At 35.7% G+C, this 25,305-nt stretch overlaps 1 protein-coding gene across 38 annotated transcripts in view; it reads left to right on the forward strand.

Annotated features, from left to right (window-relative positions):
• The window catches only part of RIMS2 (regulating synaptic membrane exocytosis 2), a 485,006-nt gene that overhangs the window by 100,082 nt on the left and 359,619 nt on the right, over positions 1-25,305 (forward strand). For all 38 annotated transcript variants that reach the window (XM_040587603.1, XM_040587585.1, XM_040587587.1 and 35 more), the window contains one exon: positions 23,627-23,937. In XM_040587603.1, coding sequence (XP_040443537.1) covers positions 23,627-23,937 — 311 coding nt within the window. The remainder of the gene's footprint in view (positions 1-23,626; positions 23,938-25,305) is intronic.

Here is a 25,305-nt window from a genome sequence, read left to right on the forward strand (position 1 = left end):
ACCTGTTTTTCAGATCATTTACTAATAATCTGTGGGTTGTTGTGAACAGTATGCATGATGTTCTTCTCTGCAGCATTTGTGAGCATGGCCCTGCTTTTCCTTTGGTTTTGCAATATGATATGTGCACAGTTTAAAAAAATTAAATAGGTAATTGTCTCGTAGGTGTTGCTCTTACAAAAGTACAAATGAATTTTATCAGTGGCATAATGTTATCAAAATAATTTTTGCACTCTGTGGTAGTCACGTTTGTATCACTGAGATGTATGCACTCAACATATTAGCTTGTAAATTTTTTTAGCATGGTAGTTCAGTTTTGATTTTTAATAATACAGTTAGATACCAGTAAACATTAAGAAAACATATTTATTTTAGACATCTAGGAATATGCAAGCAATGTCATAGAGTTAGTAACTAATAAATAAATTATTTTCTAAATGAAATGGTATGTAGGCATTCCTAAAATGTAGTGCACATATTGTATTGAGCATAATGTTGAAATAATGTAAGACGTTATGCATGTCACTGACATTGTGTATGTCTTGCTAGTATTACACCTACAGTAATATTTTAATCTGATTTTATTTTGGCTATGTGTAGAAAAGATAGTATAAATCTGAATTTCAGAATAAACCTGGATATATTTCAATATTTTACCAACTTAAATGTGATTTTTTAAATAACAGAATTGAGAAAACTACCTGAGCTAGTCTCCCGTGAAAATCTCTAATGTATTCTAAAGAACTGCAATTGCAAAAGCAACTTGCTCTGTAATGCTTTGCAAGTAAGTTTCTTAGATGGAGTGAAGAAATACTTTACCCTTCGTATGCATTTAGTGAATGTATACACAGTAAAGTCTTTTTCTATAATAAATGGAATTTTTTCTTCCTGATAGCAGTATCAAGGCTCACATTTAACTCAAACGTATGGTTCATAAATGCTTTGCTTCATACAGAAGTTGTAAGCCATCTGCTGCTGTTACCATTTAGGACATTCTGTTACTAGTGTGCAAGTGATCTTTGTGGTGGGCCACATACTTGTCCCCCAGTCTGTTAGAGGGTTACATAGTTTTCTTGTGGTCTGTATCATTAGATTTTTTTCACAATTAAAAGCCTGTGAATTCACAGAAGTCATGAGGTAACACCAGTTCCTAGCATACAGAGGTACCTGTAGATGTATAAAAGGTAGATCAATAAAAGCACAATTTTCTTCTTGAAGAATTTACCCTTTAAGTATAATCTTGTAATTGATGCATGCTAACAGTATTCCCACAGCCAATCCAGCAACTCATGTCTGTGTGGTACTCACCTATATGTAGCAGTATCAAACCCTAAATTCACTTGGAAAATAATAAAAAAAAAAAAGTGTGAAGGAGGTCACAGTGATAAGGTTATGTGATTATCTAGTTTTACCATATACATATGTATGGGAGGGAAGGGACAGGAATTTCTCTAGCTAATCAACTAGTTAGATTTTTTCATGAGTAATGATGGTGCCTCAGGTTGCTTTAGGTAATATATGTTTCTGCTGATTTTGAAATAGATGTTTTAGAAGTTATGAAGACAGAAAGAACAAGTATTTTGTAACCATAGAATAGCAAGTTCAATCTACAGTGCTCTTCTAGATAAAGCTATAGATATATGGTGATTGGTGGTAGTATGCTGACCCAAACAAACCATGTGGATTTGGAAAATGAAGTGTATCCAAAGCATCAGGTCTGTGAAGAGTTAGAAAGTAGAAAGACATTTTAGTATGCTCCCTGTAGAAATCCTGTCACATCTTTAGATAAAGATTAAGATTATAGGGAAAAGCTGGGACAGCATATCTGTTAAATGATTGGGATGATCCTATTTATGGTAGTGGTGTTGGACATGAATTCTGTGTTGTAATGTTGTAGTTACACCAATAAACATGCACAGAAGGGAACTTATATTACATACGAATAGCACATTGGAGTATAAAGCTCAATGTGCCTTTTTACACATAGAATGTGGGAACGACTAATGAATTTCCAAGTCCTTCGTTAGTCTAGTATCACAATATATAAAGAAGTACTTTTGCAAAATAGAGACCGAAATGTGCCAGAAAGGAATAATTTATGTTATAAAAAAGTAAGATCATCTCTGAGAAGGCAACAGTTAATTTTTTAAATGAAAAATAGTGTGACTAGTGAATTTTTTCCATCTTCAGGATTTTTTTTTCTTTAAGTAACAAATGTCCATTTTAAAGGATTTCCTGCATTTGTGTTGCTGTTATTCAATCAAAATGTGACTATGAGGTAGAGGTATGCTGTTTGAGAAACTAGTCCATTAAGGCTGATTGAAATGAAGTTTATTTCAAAGACTAAACATTCACAGGATCATCTTCCTTTTACTTAAGATTTTGACATATTCCTAACCAAAGAACTTTAATAAAATGAGCAACACCCTTAGCTAGAGTAGTGAAATTGTGTGGCTGTATCATTGAAAATCGTGGAAGGTCTGATTAAAAAGATGAGGAATTAAGAAGTGCAACATAGTTTGTGTAAAAACATACCTTCATTGCAAATAGTAGGAAATCAAAAAGTAGTAGAATATTTTAATTTTGACTGAATGTTATCCTGAATTTTAATGGAATTGCTTACTATGTACCTTTGCCTGGAGGCAGCGGCTTTAAAGTAATCACTAATATTTTTGGAGAAAACAAATAGGCAACCTAATATAGGAAGTTTTTGGCAATAACTGGCAGGAGAAAACGTAGTTCCTTCTAATTTAGGTTCCTTCGGTTATTGGTCTGGATCTGGCTTTGTACAAGTTTGATAAAATCCCTGTACAATGTTTAGTTATGGACATTTGAGGTTTAGATACATCGATTAACGTTTTGTTTTTCTAGTGTTGTTTTCATATCCTTTGCTTAATAACTATCTCAGGTACAGAGATAAAAAGACCAGTTTTATGGTTCAAGTTAGATACAAGTTAATTAAATGACATGGAAACATTATTTGCAAGAAATGTTGTTTAGGTTGGTGCTGCCCTGTCTGAAAGACAGAGTAAATCTCTTTCTGGATTAGAAAATGCCTGCTGCTGATAGTGAAATGTGGATTTTTTTCTCCATCCCAGAGGTTAAGATGCAGTTGCTTATTGTCTCCCATAAAGCCAGAGCCAACTGAAGCAAAAATATGATGTATATATGTGTTTATGGTACAGAGAAAATGTGTTTTTTAAAAGCTGAAGGAGGAAGAGGACTTCAGAGAAACTGATTCCTTTATATTCCAGCTAGTGAGAAGAAGTCTTATTGTTCTTGCATTTTCTTCATTCAGTGCTAGGAAGAATAGTTTCCTGATAAAACACTGATGGCACTGGAACCTGATCTGAGGTCCATCAGAGAAAGTGGAAAAACTGAACTACTTGGTATTAATCTCACAGATTCTAACACAGACCTGTAACTCAAACTGGAAGAACAGAACATCTTTTCATAGCTATAAACATAGCTGCAACATCAGTTTCACACTTCTCTTGCTGGTCATGATCTGGCTTTTAAAAACTTCAATAAAATCTATGTACAGTGTTTACTTATGTACACTTGAGGTTTAGATACATCAGTTCATGTTTTTCAAGTGACAAGTTTTAAAGTGACATAAAGTGGGAAGTTTGGTGGCCTTGCCTTTAGAGGTTCTGGTACATTCTCTGTTTTTTCATCCCTTTGAGTGAGTTCTGGGAGTTGTTCTTAGGGAACCTGTTTTAAATGGCTGCAGGTAGATCAAAGGCTTCAAAAGAACTGTCTATAATTCTGTAAAGGATAAACCTGAGGAGCAATGCTAGGGAACTTCCTCCTTGTTGTGTCTTTATTTCCTGTGCAAGTGGATAAAACATTTGACACTTTCCTTGAAGTAAGTCTTCTACCTTTGTAATGTTATACATTTTGAGATACTTAAGACACAAATAGCTTGTCTTTAGAAGTCATCTTCAACCTTCACCAGTGTTAAGAACCTACAGAAACTTTTTTTGATAAAGTCTTCTCAAAGACTCCTCTAAGCAAATTCAGAATTGAATGTATTTACTGAATAGTTTCCTGCGTTAATTTCCCTAAAAACTTGACTGACTTTGGAATTTTATTTGAACTTTAAGCATTAAATCAAAGTTTAACATTTTTTTGAGATTCCTAGATAGAGTTCAGACATGAACCCCATTTTTTAACAAATTAATCTCTGTATAATTCTGTATAAAATTGCATTAGAAAAGATCAAAAGTCATTATCAAAGGGCATTATTGTCCTTCCCTGTGTCTTACTGCAGTTAAAACTTCCTATTCTGCAGTTTTCCTTCACTATGTTCCAGAGTAATGAATATTATTATCCCTGTCATTTTGTGGAAATTTCACTGTTAAACAAGAGAAAGTTTTTCTCATTTTACTTCTGTCATTCTGAACAGGTCCTGGGCTCAGCCAAGAATCCTATTGTTTCTAAACCATCTGTGTGGCAGGTCTGTACCTCCACATGCCCTACAGCTTTATTACCTGGAACTGCACAAATGTGACAAATATTTGTAGAAACCATAGGCTGCTCCTCCTATCGCTGCCTTCTTGCTATCGGAAAATATCTGTTTGGGTAAACTCTCACCCTGTTCTTGACACTTGACTCAGACTGACTTTGTGTCTTATGAAGAAACATGCTCTGAGTCTCATCAAGATTTTCATGGGCTGAATATGCTCTAAAGGATATGGAGTTTTTAACAGAGAAATATGTTAAATTCCACATTACTGAAATTTGAAAAAAAAACCCTTTTTTTGCAAAGAGACTTACAAAACCAAAAGAATATTTCCTACACTTAAAATACCTCTGAAAAAACCTCCTGTACCAGCTATTATTAAGGATCGTTTTCTGAGAGATCTCTCTGCTGTGGGAAGCTTGCTGATTTTCCTCAGCTCTTGAGTATTGGCTTTCAGATTGGGATCTCTAAAAGTAATTCGGAGAGCTGGCAACTTAGATCTTCCTGTCTTGGGCCACTTCTCCTAGGCTGTTCTTTGATCCTATTTCTTATGTATCCATTTGTCTAAGCTGCTCTCCTTTATCTTGCTGTGTTAAGAGCTCACTTTTGTTTCCTTCATCACTACAGAATGTACCTCCAGTAGCAGAAGATGCTTTTAACGAGCATGGCACTGAAAGCCCATGGGTTTTCTCCTTTCTGTTTCTTGCAGTTGGATTGTAAAACAAAATAAAATGGACTCTGTAAATATATTTAAATATTAAATTGATTCTTTTTACTGTCAAAATTACTCTGACTGCACAGTGAAGTCACGTTCTCTACTCAAAAATAATACCTAGCATTCAGTTTTGACTATTTTCAAGACTGTCATTATGTGACATGTAATAGAATATAGTCAGTATACACACATCTTATTAAAGTTGCAGATTTAAGCTTGCCTGAAATACTGATGAAGACCACACATAGTAAATGCATCCTACTGATGGTTAAATTGGCATACAAATGTTTTCCCTGAATTAGATCCCATGTCTTGTTAACCTCAATGGCCTTACTGTCATACTCTGTGCTGGCCATCACAGTCGAGGAACAGGGAGATTACACTATGTTGTAGTCCAACTTCGTATTAGCTTCTGTGAGCTGCTGGAGAATCTGGGGTACACAGGGAAGGAATGAGAGTTCTTTTTTTTTCTTCTTTTCTTCACCACAATGCCCTTTGGCTCATTTCTTCTTGCACAGATCGATGACATAGCCTCCACAGTGTTCAAGGAAAGGGGGATATGGTCCTAGGAACTGCCAGTCTCCTTTTCTAGTTTCTCTTGTATTTGGAAGTTAATTAGAAAGTAAAAATAAAACGACTTCTTGACACATGTAGCTTTAGAATTGTCTTAACTAGTTCAATCTGATGACTGCCTGGGGTTTTATGTCTATGTAGTGAGACTTTGCTTTTGTTGGCAAGCTCCATGCTTGAAGAACGCACTCAGGTATGTTTCTTGCTAACTAGAAGATTAAGTCTGAAAATCTTTTTACAGTCTTATATATTAGATGAGCAAGGGACTATATGCCCAAAAGTTTGTCTATTTTTTTCACCTACAACAATTCATGTTAAAAGTACTAGTTCCTACTATAAACCTTGTCCTGTACGCTATGGTTTTATAATTTTATAGTACAGAAATCAGAAGTAGTTGGTTTGATTTTAGATGGTACTGAATTTCTGAAAAGCATTAGAGTTGATTTAGAGAGAGTCTGGTGGAATTAGAGGGCTGGCTTTCATTTTACTAACAATCTCTCCTATCCTGATAGCACTAGAAATTTATCTTCTAATGTAAAATTGTGCGAAGTAGATCAATTTTCTATTTAAAGTTTTCTTCAAGCTATCCTGAAATAATCTTATCCTAAAATGTCTATGGAAGAAGTATAATAATAATATATACTTTATCACATCAATAAATTTTCACTTTCATTTTTGTTCACATTAATAGAACTATTTGCAATTCCGAAACCAGAAGATGAAACAGTTCTTGAGCAGTAAGTTATATTTGCCACCTGTTGCAATATTCAGAAACCATATCATGTGCTATTAAGTTCCAGGTGTAGACCTTTATCAAAGGTAGCTCAGCAAATTCCTTGTTTCTGTCCCAGGTGTGTAACAGCACACCTAGGACTCTTTGGACACAGTTAGACATTATGGCACAGCAGGGGATGGTATAAATGTTTAATTATCTAGATTTAGCTTCAGTGGCTGGAAACCGCTGCCTATATATATAAATAATGAAGACATTGCTAGTAATAGAGTAAACTGGCAAACCTCCCAAGGTGGTTTTTTCCCCACTCCCCCCCTCCACTGTTTACTTAGAGCTTTATTTACCTGGTGTCTTCAAGGAACATTTTATTGATAGGTTGAGGAATTAAATGAAAAAGGCCTTACATTTGGTTCAGTATTGTGTTTGCTGTTTAGATCTGCTGAGTGAAAAAATGAATTTATATGGCAAGCATCTGTTGATATATCATCTATTGGATGCACAGGCAAGACAGCATCCAATTCAGCATAGTATGAGTGACTTTTTGTAGACAACTTCAGCAGATGTTGGACGTTAGTGCTTTCATGGAGAAATGTAAATAAATGTGAAAAATACTGTGTTTAAACAAGATGTCACCTATGAAGTGTAAATAGGAGGGTATTTGAAAATCAAAACTTACTTGGTTTGAATTAAAAGGTGCCTTCACTCAGCATCAAGGAGATCTACGGAAAAGCCTGGATTTCAGGTAGCTAATTCAATTTCAGTCAATTCATGTGTGTGAATGTTTGTAGTTTTTTGAGAGTTAGTTCACAAGTCCTTCTTACGGTTTTAGAATGGCAAGAAATAAAATACCTAAGCTTTGTAAACCGAATACATAGAAAATTGACAGGACTTCTGTTTGATGTTGGGGACAATATGCTTTCACAAAATAAATCCCTAGAGTGTTTTTATACTGATATAATCGTAGATGTATCTTTATTGACTGAAGTTAGAATCTTAGTCATTTAGTTTACTATGTATACAGGTACACCTCCCATTTATCTTTGAATGTTTAAACTTAGACAGTGTTAATCACCAGTGCTCATTTAACCTGTTCGTCTTTCAGTTTCAGTGTAATTGCTACATAACTTCAGAGTCATGACCTGTTTAATTAAGGTGTTCTTGCTCTCAGATACTTGGTCATGTGACTATGAAAGACAGTATTTATTGTTGTTAACAATTGGGGTTTCTTACAGTTCTAGGTAGGCAATGCATGGTATCTTTCCAAGAGATAAGAACAGCTTTACCTCTCCATTGAAGATAGGATTCAAATGCTTTTTTCTCCCAGTCTGTACAATTGTCTAGTTGTCTGTATTCAGTATTAATTATTTTTTAAACTATAGCACATAAAGATTATGCATATTTTTTAACAAATTATTTTTGCTCTGTATGTGGGAAGGAAATTTCTCTTAATCTGCTTTAAATTATTTTTTAGTTTCATCTAATCCTGGTTTTGCTTCTTTTTGTCGTGGACATTATTGGGAGAGGCCAAAGAAAACTTTCACTATAGTGAATGTATGGCCTCAGTCATTTGGGAAAAGTGTAATTGCTTGCATTATCATTTACATATTTGTTTTGTTTCAAAAAGTGAAAACTGGCTCACAATTTAGCCTATAGCACCAGACACTAATCTCAACTTCTCATTAAAAAGGTCTAAAAGATTTATTTTGTATTCAATAGAAAATGCGTTATTACTATGGACCATGCTGGAAATAGATTTTTTTTTTGTGGTAAATTATGTTTCTGGACTCTTTCTAGATTAATATGATTATTTTTGTTTCATAGCTTATTCATCTATTTATCTTAACTGGTTATTTATAAGAGACTTTGAAATAAAATAGCTATGGTCCTGCAACATTAGTCTTCTTTAATTTTATTGTGCCAAAAGCATAATAAAATACCATAGCTATTTTGTATGGTCACTAAGATTCTGATACTTCTATTGTAGTTGTGTCACAAATTTTAAATTCAATTTTAAGTAATAATGAATGCAAGCCTATTAGGCTTTTCCCTGTCCTATAACTTTTAGTTTTGATTAACATTATTTATTAATCTTTCCTTCTTATGTTTAGTACAACACTACTAACACAGATTATCTGGGGATTATTTAAGGAAAACCTTGTGTAAATGAAATACGTTAACCTTTTTAGTAAAGATAAGTGATGCTCTTTATTCTCAGTGATTTTTAAATAGATATTAGGTCTTAATCAGAGATGGTATGCTGCAAGATATTTCAATTCAGAAGTTCCATAAAACTTCTGTGATCAGTCACTGTTTCAGATCTTTGTGATACCTTTGAAAAAAATGTGCATAAATAAATAACTAGAGAAGTATGCATATGATTTGAAAGCATACAGTGTCTAAGCCAACTGAGAATAATAGTACCATAAATCTGGATGTACTCTGCAGTGATGAAATTTGTAAGCATAGGAAACACAACATCGCTTCCTTTAAGGATGGTGAAGACATCCCTGATCCAGATCTGTTGCCCCAATGTGCTACCTTGTTCCTGTCACTGTGATAGTGCTGTCAGTAGGTGAGATCCTGAGGTGATCTACTTTTCTCAAGCCTCTAATTAGCCTGCAAAAGTTTTCTTCACATCTGTTCTTGTGGAAAAACAGAGCTAGATGACATGCACATATTGTAAATTTGTAATTTACATTGTAAATACACATGCATGCTCTCTCCTGTTTTTCCCTCAAGCGTGCAGTAGTTCTCACAGCTGATGCTGAATTGAAAAGAGTGTGTCTCTAGTCCAGAAGGAGAAGAGTTGTATACAACTCTACAAAAATCTGTGAGTTTTCTCTTACTGACCTCTCCAAAGCCCCTATTTCTCACCTTGTTAAAAATAGCCCTGTCCTATGAGAAGGAATCCAATGCTGAATTTTGGACATTAATGGAATTTAAACGTATTTTGTTTTTAGACAGCCCTGACATAATTTGGACAGTTTTTTAAAACTACTAGATATGAAGCATCCTTTTTTACTCAGAGTGGAAGTACAACTATTTCCATGTATACCAAAATCATTTGGTCCAGATCTGATTATATGCTTCTGTTTAGCTACAATAAACTTTAAAAGCAGCCCTTCATCAAGTTCATGACGTCATACAAAATGTAAAAAAGCAAGTCAGGTTCTTCTTGCCTGTCATTTGAAGATTCTGCAATGAGATCTTTGTTGTACCTTTACAATTGTGGTTGTCCAGTGAGGGAGCTGTGGCTGTTATCGTTAAAGCTTGAGGATATAATAAAGTTACTGAGACTTGTCACATAGATCCCATAATTTACTAGATTTTCTACAGTTAATTAGAAAGCATTGCAAATACGCTTCTTAGGCAAGGAGCTTAATTGTTACTATTGTAAGTTCAAGTGTTTTTACTGTGGAATAGAAACTTTGTTGTCCTGTGTTACGGTTTAACCTCAGATGGCAACTAAGCACCACACAGCCACTCAGTCAGTCCCCCACCCCAGTAGGATGGTGGGAGAATCGGAAGGGTAGAAGTGAGAAAGAAACTCGTGGGTTGAGATAAAAACAGTTTAATAATTAAAAAGAAATAATAATAATAAAAAAATTGTAAGGAAAATTGGACAAAAAAACCAAACCAAAACAAAGAGAGGAAAATAAAACCCCAAAAGGCAAGTGAAGCAAATGGAAACAATTGCTCACCACCAACTGACCAATGCTCAGCCAGTTCATGAGCAGTGGGCCCCTGTCAACCTCATATGGTACATATGACATTCCTTTGGTCATCTGGGGCCAGCTGTCCTGGTTGTGTCCTCTCCCAACATTTTTTACCTCCAAGCTAATTGCTGGTGTGGCAGTCTGAGGAGGAAAGGCCTTGATGCTGTGTAAGCACTGCTCAGCACCAACTAAAACATCGTGTGTTATTCACAGTAGTTTCAGCACAAATCCAAAACATAGTCCAAACTTCACACAGAAGTAGTACTGATCTAAAATTATTTTTTTTTTCCTGAAAGAGGCCTTTTGTTCCCTCATTTGTAAATTGGTCACATGGAATCAGTCTTTGAGAGATTTATCTATTTGAGGCAGTTTAGTTGAAGCTGGAACAATTTTGTCTTTGCAAACAATTGTAGTACAAGGAGCCCTCAATCTTTCAGAATTTCTTTTTTACAATTTCCCATTTTTAAAAAATCTTTTGAAGTACTATCAGTGTATATAATTGTATTTTGAGGAATGGGCTGGATTTTCAGTTCTAGAATTGTGATGGTAAACTGATCTTCATAAGCTCAGTCACGGTCATCCATTACATAAAACTAGAAAGCAGTTTACTGGCATGCTGATCATCTGTCATCCACTTTGATTTAAACATATTAAAGCAACTAGTGTCATAATTGTAAAAAACAAAGAACAAAACCAACAGAAAGACTACACAAAACTTTGTCAGTGCTTCTGTGACTTTTAGATTAGGATTTCAAACACTTGATTTCTTTGTACTGGCAGATGCAGGAAAAAAGCTTTCAAATTAGGGAATAAAATTAAAATTCTTTAAGTATAATTTTAGTCAATTACAAGATAATGAAACGTTTTATTGGAATACTAGTTCCAACAGTAATTTGGGTCTTGAAAGTTCCTGCTACTGAATGCTCTGATAATATAAGCTGTGCAACAGAAATACAAAGAAATTATTTGAAACCAGTTATTTTAAGGAGAACCTGTATACTACTGAGGTGGAAAAATCTTAGGGGGCGGGGTGTGGGGGGTGTGGTGTGGGGTGGGGAAGAAGAGGTGAAACCAACCCAAACTGTTCTAAGAATAAAAGTAGTTTAAGGATCTTGATCTGTGGCAGATGTTCACTGTTGACACAGGATTTTGCAAATTCAGAAAGATACAAAGATTTGCACTTTAAAAATTTGTATTTCACAGATTTTAAGAAGTCCTAAAGTATTTAAACTTAGTTTTTTTAATAGAATAGCTGACACTATAGCATGAAAAATTTTATCAGAGAACACTGTAGCAGGGTGGGGGTCTTTATTTTTAACCAAGTATTATACAAAATATATACAAAATATATTTGTAACCAAGTAAAAATTACTTGGGTATTAGATCAATACATCGTTGAACCAGGGCCTTTAAGCCTTTCCAGTATCTAGATCTGAAATCTCAAAGAAAAGAAAAATAAAATGAAACAGGAACCTTTAAAGAAATCTGGCTAACTTTAGGAGTTGTTTACACAAATGCCAGAAGTATTGAGGGAAGACTTCAAAGTTTTTGTAACAACTTTCCAAAGCCTTTTACTGCTGGTGCGTTGCTGTAGTGTTGCTGACGTGGGACGTGACTAGAGCCCACTAGGGGGAGCCAGAAACATTTGATTACGATATTGCCAAGTAGGTATTTCAGATGATTTCCGTTTCTACTTTTTATCCAAATCTAGGAAAGTGTAACATAATGCTGTGTCCTTTATGGCACATTCTAATCTGTATGTCATATAGGTGTCATGGCTTGTTCGTGCCCCAAATCCACAAAACGGGAGCTGTCAGCTGTGTAAGGCAATTATTTGAGGTAGAGCAGGCCACCAGTTTACAGATAACAGCTAGGGAAGAAAGGGATGGCTTTATCAGAAGGAAACAGACCACTGTCTTCACTTTCAATAGAGTTAAATGTGGGTTAGGTCTGGTCCAAAATTGGGAATGAAAAAACATATAACTTCACATCTTGAGAAGATAAAAAAATTCTTTCATAAAGAAACCATTGTGTCAGGATTTAATCTCAATGAAAGTGCCTGTTTAACCACTTTTCTTTCTGAAGTCTGAAACATTTAACCTAGCCCAGGCTGCATGTAGTGTCTCAGCTGTCTTGCTTCACTCATCGTTGTCTGTAGTGTATGCTGAAAAAAAAGAAGGGAGAAGCAGAAGCCACACGGAGATGACAATAGTAAAATGCACTGTTTTATCAAGGTAAATTGGTAAGAGCTTCCAGCTATGAGATGGAATGTAGCAACTGCACAGCTTATTCAAAAAGATTTCCTAACAAACTACATGCTCTTTGTTAGGCAAACTGCATGTCATTTCTAAGGCACAGACATAGATTCCAGATCATGCTCCTAGAAAACCTTTTGTCAGGACTAAATTGTGTTTATAATTAGGTAATCTTTCAAAAGCCCACCAGTATGTAGCTGAAAACTGAAATCATAGTGTGAATGCTTTCTTGAAGAGAGATTACTAGCCTATTCAGTTATTGGTATTCTTCAAGAGACTTAATCCATTACTTGTTTCCTGTTCTTACTTCATCTGTATTCTCGTGTTACGAGTTTTGAAAAACATGAAGGACTCTAGGTATGAGGCTTTGCATTGTTCTGCTTTCTGCTGTCAGTTCACATACACATAATGTGTATGTAAAGAGCTTTACCACCTTCTATCTCTCTTTCCCTGCAAGTGGGAAGGATGGAAAAGAACAATAAAGCAGGAAGTGGTTTTTAAAATGTAGGTGCAATTATCTGAGTGACATGTGAGAGTATTTATTTTAAGGAAGGCAGTGTTTCTCACTAATAACACTTTCAACACCTGCTAATTTTTGCTAGCAATGAAGGAGAAGCATTCACCTAGCTACCTCAACAGGCTGCTGAAGTAGCAGAAGGACTTCACATATGTAGAACTTGTAGATATTTTAAAGGAAGAAATAATTATGGAAGCACAGAGAGTTCAGTACAGAGAGTTGTCAATATATATAAAGTAGAAACCCAAATGTGTTTCCTAAGGGGATGATTTGACACTGGAATAAAAAAAAAAAAAAAAAAAAAAAAAAAGCTTTATTTCATTGTACGTAACTTCCTTTTTCCTTTCATAAAATATAGTTGTTCTCTTCACCATATTGATGAGTAATATATACCTGAGTGTGTTGGATGTCACTAAGTCTGTTGCTTTTTTACTTTTATTCTCATTTTCTGTTGTGAAATTAATTAAACTGACATGCATGTGAAACATGTTTAAAATCTTTTATTTTCTTACTGTTCTGTCAGGGTTAGCTGTGGCTGCATCTCATGAAGGCATAAGATGTGTAGGTGTAGCAGCATGCAACTCAGTGTGGGTTTCCAGCCTGGGTAGCACAGCACAACTAGCTGCTTGGAAGAGGTGACTGTCCCACCCTACACTGCACTGGTGTGGCCCCGTCTTGAGTAACACGTGCAGTTTTGGGCACCTCAATATAAGGATATCAGACTACCAGAGCGTTTCCAGAGGAGGGAGACTAGGATGGTGAAAGGTGTCAAGGGCAAGACTTATAAGCAACAGCTGAGGTCATTTGTCTTGTTCAGCTTGGAGAAGCCCGAGGGGTGACATCATCGTGGTCTACTACTTCCTCAAAGGGAGTAGCAGAGGGAGAGGTGCTGCTCTCCTCTCTCTGGTGACCCAGTGATAGGACATGAGGAAAGGGAATAAAGCTGTGCCAAGGGAAGTTCAGAATAGACATTAGGAAAGGGTTCTTCACTGAGAGGGTGGTGGCTCACTGGAACAGGCTTTTCAGGGAAGTGATCATGGCACCAAGCCTGTCAAAGTTCCAGAAGCATCTGGACAATGCTTTTAGTCATATGGTTCAGTTTTAAGTAGTCCTCTGAGAAGGAGGGAGCTGGACTCATGATCCTTGTGGGTCCCTTCCAACTTGAGATATTCTATAATTCTGTATGTCTTTTTTTTTGCCTGAGCTTTGCAGCTTGTGCTGAAAGCAGTGCTGCTGTTACTACATTGTTAAAAGTCTGGGCAACAAGTTTATGTTAAGTGGAAGAATGTTTATGTGGGATTCAATACAGCAGTAACTGCATGATAAGCATCCCAATTTTTCTATTACCATTCTGTTACATTTCATTACAGTTGGATCTTTCATTTTTCTCAGACAATTTCAGTAATAAGTCATGGCAGGGATGATGTAAGTGGTGCAGTTCTGTTTACTTCAATTTAATGCCATCTGCATACAGACCCCAGGCTTGTTGTGGTCCTGTAACGTTTTCTCCCTTTTTGACCTCTTGATGTTGATATCAGTCTTGCAATACTAAATAACCTGTGAACACTTCATGCCATTCATCTTTGGACAGTTTACAAGTGTTAACTAATGAATATGCTCAGGACCTCTGTTCTGTAGATGATTTGTTGTTTTTATTAGCTGGTTCCTTAATGAAGCTGTGATGTTACTACAGAACTTTCAATGCAAAGTAGCATAAATAACATCTAATTGACACTTTCAGGCAACAGAAGTCTCAAAATCAAATCACTGTAAGATATTTGAATATTTTTACCACTGCCTTTGAAAATAAAAATCCTTGTGAAGTAAAATAACTTGGCATTGTTATTTGGATGATTTCTATTATGTGCCAAATCTGGTGGAACACAGTAATTATTTTGCCTGGACTAATTATTATAAAAATATTTAAGAAAATGTTGTAATAATTTTTTCTTAAATAAAACTTAATATTTTCAGACATCATGGATTTGTGTTATAAACTGTTAGTGTCAATCACTTTGCTGTAAAACTATTGAAAATTAGTAATTCTAATGTCTACTTATATTACTTTACTCCAACCTTAATTGCCTATTTGTATTCTTCTACCAAAAATTTAGCTATCTTTTCTCCATCACAAATTTTTTATGTCAGGGAAATTGATCTAACAACAGTCTTTGCAGAAAGAATTACTTTTTGAAGAATTAAGGGAACAAATGGGCAAAACCAGTTGGATTGAGGAGTCCAAGGTACTCATTTGTGTGCAGAGATGGCTGGGGATTAGAGTGTAACAATTAACTGTAACTTCTTTGCAGAAGATTAAATGATTCAAAGCCACCTAGAAATTACTGGTTAAACTGAACAGTGAAGATTAATTGAATAATGATATAGAGGGGGAAGCTATAACCAGCTTTCTAGCTGAGTCCCTCAAGCATTAGTACTGGGGAAGATCTTTAATATTTTCACTACTGGCCTTGTCATAGAGAACAAGAATGTTGTAATTAAATACATTGGTGACGCAAAGCTGGATGCTAATCAGTACAGGGGAGCAACGGGATACTGCATAATAAAGAACCAGAAAGCCTTGTGAACTCCAGAAGTAAAAGTGAGTGAGGGTAAGTAGCACTCAGTGTAAAATCAGGAATTTAAAGACTAATAAGATTTTCTACTCTAAACTACAGGCCAGAGACTCCTGTGTCGCTCAGTCCTGCTCAACAACCCCAAATTCTGCTTTCCATAGCAGGTTAGCTGTGTCCAAGCTGTTTGTTAGGAGCAGTTCTTGCTCCATGCTGTTCTCTTAGCCTGTATGCTGGCATTGTCTGGGAGATGCTGGTTAGCAAAGGCCTAACTGTGCCAGGAAGCATAAGAATTAGCAGGCAATCATGGGCCAGCACCTGGCCCTGTGCCATAATTTTTGTCTTGCTAGTATAGACATAGCCTGAAAGAGCAAAATCTATTTGGTCTTGAAAAATGAAAGCAGAGAAGGAATGTGATTGGTCTCTATAAAAACATCAGGCAGCAAACACCGAGGAGAGAAAGAAGCTATTTAAACGAAATGACAACATTGATACAAGAATAAATAGTAATTAACTATCTTGGAATAAATGAGCACTGGAAATTAAAAACCATTCTTTCCATTGTAGCTATGGAACTTGGAAAAGCATTTTGACAGATTTTTGCCTGTTATTTCTAGTTAATTTTAAGATGGAATGTTATTAAATTATAAAGTTGTTTAAAAAATGCTGTTGCCTGAAGCAGCAGGCAGCTGAAATCAATACATGTGGCCTCTTTCTATCCAGTATTCTTATTTAGTGAGCTTAAACTTGCTGAAAAAAGTGACAGCAAATATTTGCTCAGTTCTCTTTCTTTCCTAAGATTGTTACAAATCTGAAACTTTAGTAGAGGTGTAGCTTGGTCAACTGTATATTCTCAATATATTACATAATTATGCAAGTTTCCAAGGTTAAAGAAAGACTGTGGAACCATGTTGTAGATTCTGTTCACTTACGGCAGGTTTGTTTCATGCCCAAACTGCCTGCACTTACTTAGTGAGCCCTTATGGCCCTGTGGAGTACTGTGTGGGCTTACAAACGCCATTCCAGAAGTAGTGCAGCTGTATTGGCTGGGACTTAACATTCACTGGTGTGTCCTATGTCCAGATCACACCTGGTTTCACTTGAGCCATTTCAGTGGAAGTTTACACCATCTAGTTCTTCACGAAATCATGAAAGCTCATGAAGGAATAGTTGATGATCAATATAGCATGATGCAGGAATTATGCACTATTTCCATTGGCATTAATAGAAACACTTTTGACTGGACAATGTTGAGTTGTGCCCGTACCATAATGAAAAAAGCACATTAGTGACTTTACAGACCTTGAAGAATATCAGTTACTTTATACGTGAACCGTTTCTTTTCATACAGTGTACTTTAGGAAGGATGTGCTCTAGCTTATATTAACACATTTTGATCAGTGTTCCAACTAACAGTTTCTAGTCCTACTGTGCATGTGCTTTTTTCACATAGATAATCTGTTTCCTAGTCAAATGTCTTAATTGTACTTTTGGTTGAAAAAAAAATGTATATACAAAATTGCTGGTATGTGCCTTAAGGGTAATAAAAAGTGATAGGAGAGATGAACTGTCAATTAGGATGATAAATACAGTGTCAGTACAAAAGAGTGAGTATACCTTTTTAAAATTGTGGTCACTTAAATATTTTTCTCTTATATTTAAAAGATAGAATCATGTAACTAGATCCTGTATCAAATCCATGCACAAGAAAGTTTATATTTATTTTATGCTGACTTGGTTGTTTATGACCATCATAACTTTTCATACATAATATATCTATTCACTACAAACTCAAGAGTTTATAGTGTAGTATAGCCACCCTCTCAGTAAACAAATTTTTTGTTCGCAAATACACATATCCTTTAAAATACATGTGAAGATGTTAGTCTCATACCAGTATTGTAAGCTTACCCACTTCTATTAACTAGCATTGGAATCCTTGTGGTATTTAGTACAATTTGGGGACATGGGTATCCATGGGTCATTAAAGATATAGGGCCAAAAAACATCACAGCAGTTTTGGCATTTGGTCAAACTGATTAGAACTTTATTACTTACATGAAAGTGAAAGTCAGTACCATAGCACAGACTAGTGGCATAGCAAAATACTGAAAAAATAGGTAATCTTTAGAACTCTCGTAACAGTCACAAATTCAGAGATTAATTTTGCTCCTATGGTATACTTCATTGACTAAATGCATTGATTTCACAGAAGGAAATAGTGTGACACAAAGGGTGAAGATATCCCACAGATAGAGTTGAATGAAAAAAGTAGAGTTGAATGGATAAATACGAAGATATAACCTCTGTTTTCTATGGTGCAGTATCAGAATAGAATAGGATACGTAGGGTAGGGTACGGTAGACTATTTCAGTCGGAAGTGACCTACAATGATCATCTAGTCCAACTGCCTGACCTATTCAGGGCTGGCCCAAAGTTAAAGCATGTTATTAGGGGCACCAACAAAATGCCTCTTAAACACTGACAGGCTTGGGGCATCAACCACCTCTCTAGGAAGCTTGTTCCAGTGTTTGACCACCCTCTTGGTAAATAAATACTTCCTAATGTCTAAACCTCCCCGACCTACAATCTTCTGGTTGTAGGAAATGTTATCATGCAGTGTCAATAATTTTATTAATTTCTTTTTAGAGGATATGAAATCTTGCAGATTCATTTTGCTCTGAAAGTGAAGCAGTAAAATTGATTGATATACAATAAAAAACTAAACTATCTTTAAGGAATATTTCAGAGTACTGTAACCACTGCAAGTTTTTGTTCTCAGTTACAATCAAATAAATCCAGAGTTGTTCTGTTGACCTTAAAACAGTTACTTGGGATTTATTTTTATGCAGAAAAATAGTTACCAAAACTCAGTTGCAAATGATCATAGAATCATTCAGTTCGGAAGGGACCTGGGATATATCTAGTCCAACCTCCTGCTCAAAGTAGGACTGACATTGGAAAAGAAAAGAGAAAAACTATTAAGTTTCAAAAAAGAATAGATGCTTGGAAAAAGAACAGCAGAAAACCAAGATTTCTTTGAAAAAAGGTAGAAATTGATGGTGGGCAGGCACTCATGTTTACATGATGATGACTTGTCTATACAGTCAGAGCAGTAAAATGAATTGGAAAAGTTTCTGCTTCATTAAAAATATATCTGGACTTTGCTGTTTGCAACATGTGAACACAAAATAGGTATGATTTATTCCATTCACTCCAAGGTAATGATATATCTTTAAAACATGTAATATATGTTTTAATATATATATCCAAAGTAATGATATATCTTTAAAACATATAATATCTGTTTTAATATATATATATATATATCTTATATGTAATATATATATAAAGATATAAAGATATATCTTTAAAACAGGTCTTACTAACTGCAAAAGATGGATCAGGGGTCTAGACCTGAATCTCTAGAACAGTGTCTCTATAGATAAGCCCTAAATCTTCTAGCCGTTGCGTAAGTGTCTGTGTTTTCCAGAAATATGAATGTTGATGACTGATAATGCATGTTATGTATAAGTCTTACACAGCTGTAGGCAATTGCTTTCATTGAAAGGGAATATCAAACCTAAAATTTTTAAAGGAAGCACCTCATAATAAGGAATAAAATTTTTCCCTCAACAATATGGAAATCCGTACTCTTAGCTGTAAGAGAGAACACAGATTTCGGATGGGGTGTGGGGTGGGGTGGCACAGAGGGGAGGGAAGGAAGGGAATTATTGTTTTTTGGAGCAAACATGAGCCATTTATTGGTGGTGTATAGAACCAAATAGATAGGATTTTATGTTTTAGCTAACTTCAAGAAGGTTCTATTGTAATTCAAAGAGCTTTGAACTTTAATATGCAGAGTACTTAAAAGTTTTACTTCTGACAGGGACTGCTGTTGCTGTTTTACTGGAAAACTTTGGGTTTTTTTAATGTATTCAGAAACAAACCAATAACCAGAAAAGCAGTTCAATCTAATTTTCTAGGGAGACAATATTCAAAGTGACCCTAGAAGTCCCAGAACCAGGAGACCCACTTAAACTTAGAGTTCTTTGGAAACACTGCTGTATTTCAAATAGGCAAAATGGGGAAAGATCAGCAGAAATTGGGACTAGAGGTAAGGAAGATACTGTTGGGCCCTACTTGTACTAGGGCCACATTAGCCAAAGATACATAGATTTGCTGTATAATTGTAACTTCTGTGACTGCACAGGGCAAGCTGATTAATGTTACTGAGTGCCAATGCTGATTCGGCAGTGTCTATTCCAAGTGAACATGGTGACTAATGGAGAGGTGAAGTACTCCATCCTCAAAAAAACTTCCTTGGTACAGGATGGCTTCAAACATTGCACTGCTCTGTGATGTAATGAAGTTGTTTTGCATCTTTGACAGACTGGAGGGAAAAAAAAAAGTGTACTAACTGTAGTGTTAGTAAACATCATTAGTTACCTTGATGCTGGACCCAAGCAAAGAGTTTTCCTATTCTTCCATTTGTCTCCCCCTTCCTTTCAATGCTTATTCTTGTTGCCTTGTACAATGTTTAAGGAATTGTATCTTACATAGAATATGAGGAGAAAAAGACCCAAAATAAATATATTTAAGCCAAGTGAAATTTTCTGAAGAACGCTAGCAGCAAGTACAACAGTTAATATAATGCTAATATATAGGTGTTTCTGCCAAGCAGATGAACTCTAAGAGATTTGGTAAGACCATAATAATAAATCTTACTGTCCTATGGAAACCTTCCAGTCCAATTTTGCACGTCGACACACCTGTAATTCAAAGTAATGTTCTGAAGGCTGATGAGGATTTGGTGTAATTATATCTTAGATTGTAGTGTCTAAGCTATCAAACTCAGGCTGATATGTAATCAAATATACTGTGCCTTTTAATCTAAGCTTAAATAAAGATTTCCATTTGGTTCTTAGAAATTAGTCTAGAAATAGGAGAAAAGTGAATATTATTTTGTAAGGTAGCTGTCTTTTCACATAATTTATATGAATATATTAAACCGATTGTCATGCTTTATAATTTTTATTAAATTAGATATTCTTTGCTTTAAAATGTCTGCAGATGTAATTTCTTTATAAAAATATTTTCCATTATATTGAATTTAAATTGGTATGTGAAATGTGTTTTGAAGACTTTAATAGAAAAATAAAAAAAATATTTAGGACAATACAAAGGAGTGGGTTTTTTTGTGCATTAATTATGCCTGATGTGTAGTTGTGAAATGACTGATTATTGCAGGTTTTGCGGAATTTGTTTTTGTGGGCTTGTGTAATAAAAAGTGCTGGTATTATGTGACGAAAGCTTTTGGGTTAGCAGAAGTGAAAGCATATTATGAATAATGTAATAAATGGTGAAGAAATCCAAAATGAGTTAGAATGTGTTCGTTCCATGCATGGAATTAATCTTTGTGAATAGAAAGCACATGGAAGATTTGAGGTAAATCTGTCTAATCCAAATTCGGGATAGTTCTTTTCAGTGTTGTATAAAAAATACATTTTTCTTAAAAAAAACAAATTAAATTGAGAGTTAACGTGCAAATGTCAGGCTAGATATATTTTGTTTGGTTGTTTTCACACTACGGGAGAAATTTGACAAAACCTAAGCAGTTCTTATTGTAGGCACTAGGTGGTGTTTCAGCCTTTTATATGGAAATACAGCTCTCGGTACAGTGCCACTAGCACGTTAGATTCTACTTGTAAACTAGTACATAAATAATCAGAGATGTTGGAAAGCAGAGTTTTGCCCATGTTTTCCTTTTCAAATTGGCAGCGATCCCATTTTGAGAAGAACTGACACCCACAAAATGCAACACTGATGTTCGTGTACAAAATGTGTTCATGACAGTTGAACTCTGTAGTGGTGGTGAAGAGATTTGAAAATGGATGTAGTAGGTGGTGTGCCTATTTTAGTGTGCACATTTCTGATGTAAGGGATTACCCCTTTTTTAAATTACCGTTTTAGAAGGGAAAATTCTGTGGTTCTTCTTTGCAGATATGTCAAAATGCATGTATTAAGTATGTAATCCACTCGTATAGTTTCCCCTTCCCTTCTCTTCCGTGCTGCTGTCACGGTCACGTGAAATGCACTGCCCTGGAAGGGACTTGGCAGGTACAGAGCTGCTCTGCATGTGTGTGAGCTGCTGAGCAGTCTGTCACAGGCACCTGGGTGCAGAAGGAGAAATCCTGTCCAGGAATATGCCACCTTCCCATCTGTGCTCTTATGACACTATCTTACACGTATGTCTGTCATTTAATTGAGAGGTCTGCACCGTAAATTAACAGTATTTTTAAAACTGCAAGAATACTTCTATATGCTATGATCAGATGGAGAAGTCAGTGTAGCCCTGTCCTAATTGAAAGCTTGAATTGCTTGGCGCTCATTGAAAGCATGTACATTTCCATGTGTGCGTGACCGTCGCCATTCTGCTCATTGTGATTATTTGAAGCTAAAATTGTAACTGCTTGGGTCAACACTGTGGAAGTCTACATGTTGAAAGTACATTGGAAGTAAGGCTTTATCAGAAGTGTTAGCTATAAATATTATGAATCTCTCTTAGAAAGGCAGAAAAAATCTACAAAATACATTAATATATGCATTTTTCATGCTGTGTGTTTGAATTTTTTTGAAGATGAAATACTTTCAGTAAATTGTTCTCTTTCTTTATAAAGGTCAGGAGTCAGGGTAGGTCAGGAGTACTCTTACTGATTCTACTTTTAGAGGATAGATGCTTAATGTTATCCATTCAGAAGGACCTCCATTCTGTTGGGTACAAGGGAATAATACTGGAGTGTATTGTACTGGGACAAAATGTGGCTGTCAGCCAAGGACATAGTTGCTCAAGTGTTTAGACTGTGATATCTAGTTTTTGTAACATTTTAACATCTACTAATAGAAGGAAAAATAACACACACAAAACTTTTGGGGGATTTTATCTTGTAGTCATTCAAATCATTATATATGTGTATACTTCAGTAATTATTTTGAATCTGGTCCTTGCATTGCACTGACAGGTATATGGATAGTTTAGAACTTCTTTCAGCTGTGTACAAACCAAGCAGAAATATTAAAGGCTTTTAGTTGCTATTGATTAAAGAGCGCAAAAGTACTTCTGTCTTTGGTGCTGAAATTTCAGTTCGGAGCTTTCATGTACTTTCTAACGTAATTAGCAAAGGTAACACAGGCCTGTTCTTGAATTTGTATTTGGGTGACGACCAGGCCTGAAGCATACACAGTATTGATCTTTGTTATCAGGACATCTAACCTATTTCAGACAGCAAGCTGCTACTCAGGGAGTCTCTTTTTTACCCTCAGCGCTTTCATAGCTTGTTCTGTTTTGCTGCAATAAACAGATGTGAGTTCTCACAGATGGAGTATCAGCACTGCAAAAAGTTAAGAAGGAAGTTTACCAGGGTGGGCCGTATTGCCACCATTAAATGGGCAAGTGATGCCTCCTTTTCCTGCCCCAGCCTGGCAATTTGTGAATAAGGCAGTCAGTGAGTTTAATTTGAGTACGAACCTTACATCCAAGTAGCCTTCTATATGAAGCTTTTATCAAAACATTTTTGGTGAGGCTTCACTAAGCAACATGACCCAAATTTTCTGTTAGATAACTGCCTGGAGAATAGACGTAAGATACAGATTGCAGCTTCTGAAACCTTTTCTGGTGGACTCAGCTAGATGTATTGTGGCGGTAGAAACTACATTTTCCATGTGATTCAACCATCAAACTAGCTTCATTTTCAAATCTTACATTTACTGCCATTGAAATGTCAATATGCAGATCCTTTTAATTTCATATTGCTACTGTCTGTGGTTTTCACTCGCATTATAAATGATGAAGCACAAATAGATTAAAAGTATTTTTGCATTCATATTTTTTTTTAAATTTTCCTCTAAGGTTGCACAGACATATTTTATTGTACTGTGGCTAGATTATTGTAATCTTAATAGAGAGAATTAAAAGACTATTCTTTCTGTCTTCAGAAATGGAAACAATGAATTGATGTATGCTTGATGAAAACTTTGTATACAGTGTTTACAAGCTAACAGATTTTCTGTTTAAATATGTCTGAACAGGTAATGTGGGTATGTAACTTGTGCCGAAAACAACAAGAAATCCTCACAAAATCAGGAGCCTGGTTCTATAACAGTGGATCAAATGCACCACAGCAGCCTGACCAAGAAGGTATTAGAGGTCTGCAGAATGAGGAGGCACCTCAAGAGAAAAAAGCAAAGCTGCAGGAGCATTCGCAGTACCAAGGACCATCAGGTGACATATCCACACAAGTTCTGGACAAAAACAGATCTCAAGGGCTCACAAGACAAGATTCAATTAAGAATGGTTCAGGAGTAAAGCATCAAGTAACAACGGACACAACATCAGACAGGTAAGAAAATATTTAATGTTTATACTGTAAGATCTGCTGAATTTATGCTACAAATATTATTTTGCATTTTAAGTTTTATTTTATTTTTGTTCTATCGCTTATGAGATACATACTGGGCTTTTTGAAACAATACTAAAAAGCTGCAGCTGGTCATGGACAATGTGTGGTTTTCATTCCTTCTCAGAAAACAATATGGAAAATGACAGATGTAATGTGACAGAGCTTGTCCATGGGCTTGCAGCTTTGTTCAGTCATAGTCATTACACTGTACATAATGTTACCATATTTCCTTTGTGACCACTAACTTAATAGCAGAATTTTAGCAGTCCAAAATAAGACTCAAAAAAAGGAGGTGAATGGAAGATGGTGGGTGTTCAGACTATGGATTTAAAACATCTGGTGGTAATTGCAGTATATAGTTTTGAAGATGGTGAAATCTGTGTGATGACCTGAGTCTTTTCACTTTTCATGGTTTCTCTGTTTCTTGCTGTTAGTTATTGTCATTAGTATGAAATTTTTTTCTTCACTGGTTTATCTCAGTGTTACTTGGCATTGATTGAAACTGTGGCTGTTTCAGTGCTCATGTAGTAAGATCCAGTTTAGCCAGAGGCTGGAGCTGGAATTTCCTTCCCTTTTTCTTGATGTGATTGTACCAAAAGGCACCAGAAGGCTCTCAACCTCTGCGGCTACGTTTAACGGAACACAAAAGTAAAAACCATTTCATTGAATAAATTTAATTTCTTTCTAAGCAAGACCAGAATAAAACTTTAAATACAGTGAGAACAGAAAGAAGAGAGTAAGCTTGCTCACATGTTTCCATGGAAATGATACCTTCTCTCTCCAGAGACCTCCACCTGCCTTCAAATTTGGCAGCCAGAGCAGTGTAATCTGGCAGCCTTCCTCTGCTGCCCAGCTATGACCTCCTTACAATATTTATTCTGCAAGCTTGAAACAAGTTAGACAGCTATAATATCTTTTATGGCTAATATAATTATAATTGTTTTCCTTTCCCCCCATCTTTTGTATTCCACTATGTTTTATTTCCTATTTTTGGTCTTATTTGGAAACAAATTGAATGTAATAAATCTAACCCTTTTTGTTTAACTTACTCTGGCTGTTGCCCTTTGCTCTGATTGCAGCTGATTTCACTGGGTTCAGTACTTAGTGGCTCCGAGCACTCCTCAGTTATGTGCATGGTCTCTGGGAAATACAGCTGGAATCTTGATGCTAAAGAGCAGGAGAGAGAGTCTGATTCTCTTGTGGATCTTTTTTTTTTTCCCTTAATTTTGCCAGAGAAATGTTATCATACATAATATGATGATAACTCCCCCCCCCCCCCCCAAACAACCCCTTCTTGTACTTGGAAGT

Source organism: Falco naumanni, chromosome 3 (genome assembly GCF_017639655.2).
Source record: "Falco naumanni isolate bFalNau1 chromosome 3, bFalNau1.pat, whole genome shotgun sequence".
Lineage (NCBI taxonomy): Eukaryota > Metazoa > Chordata > Aves > Falconiformes > Falconidae > Falco > Falco naumanni.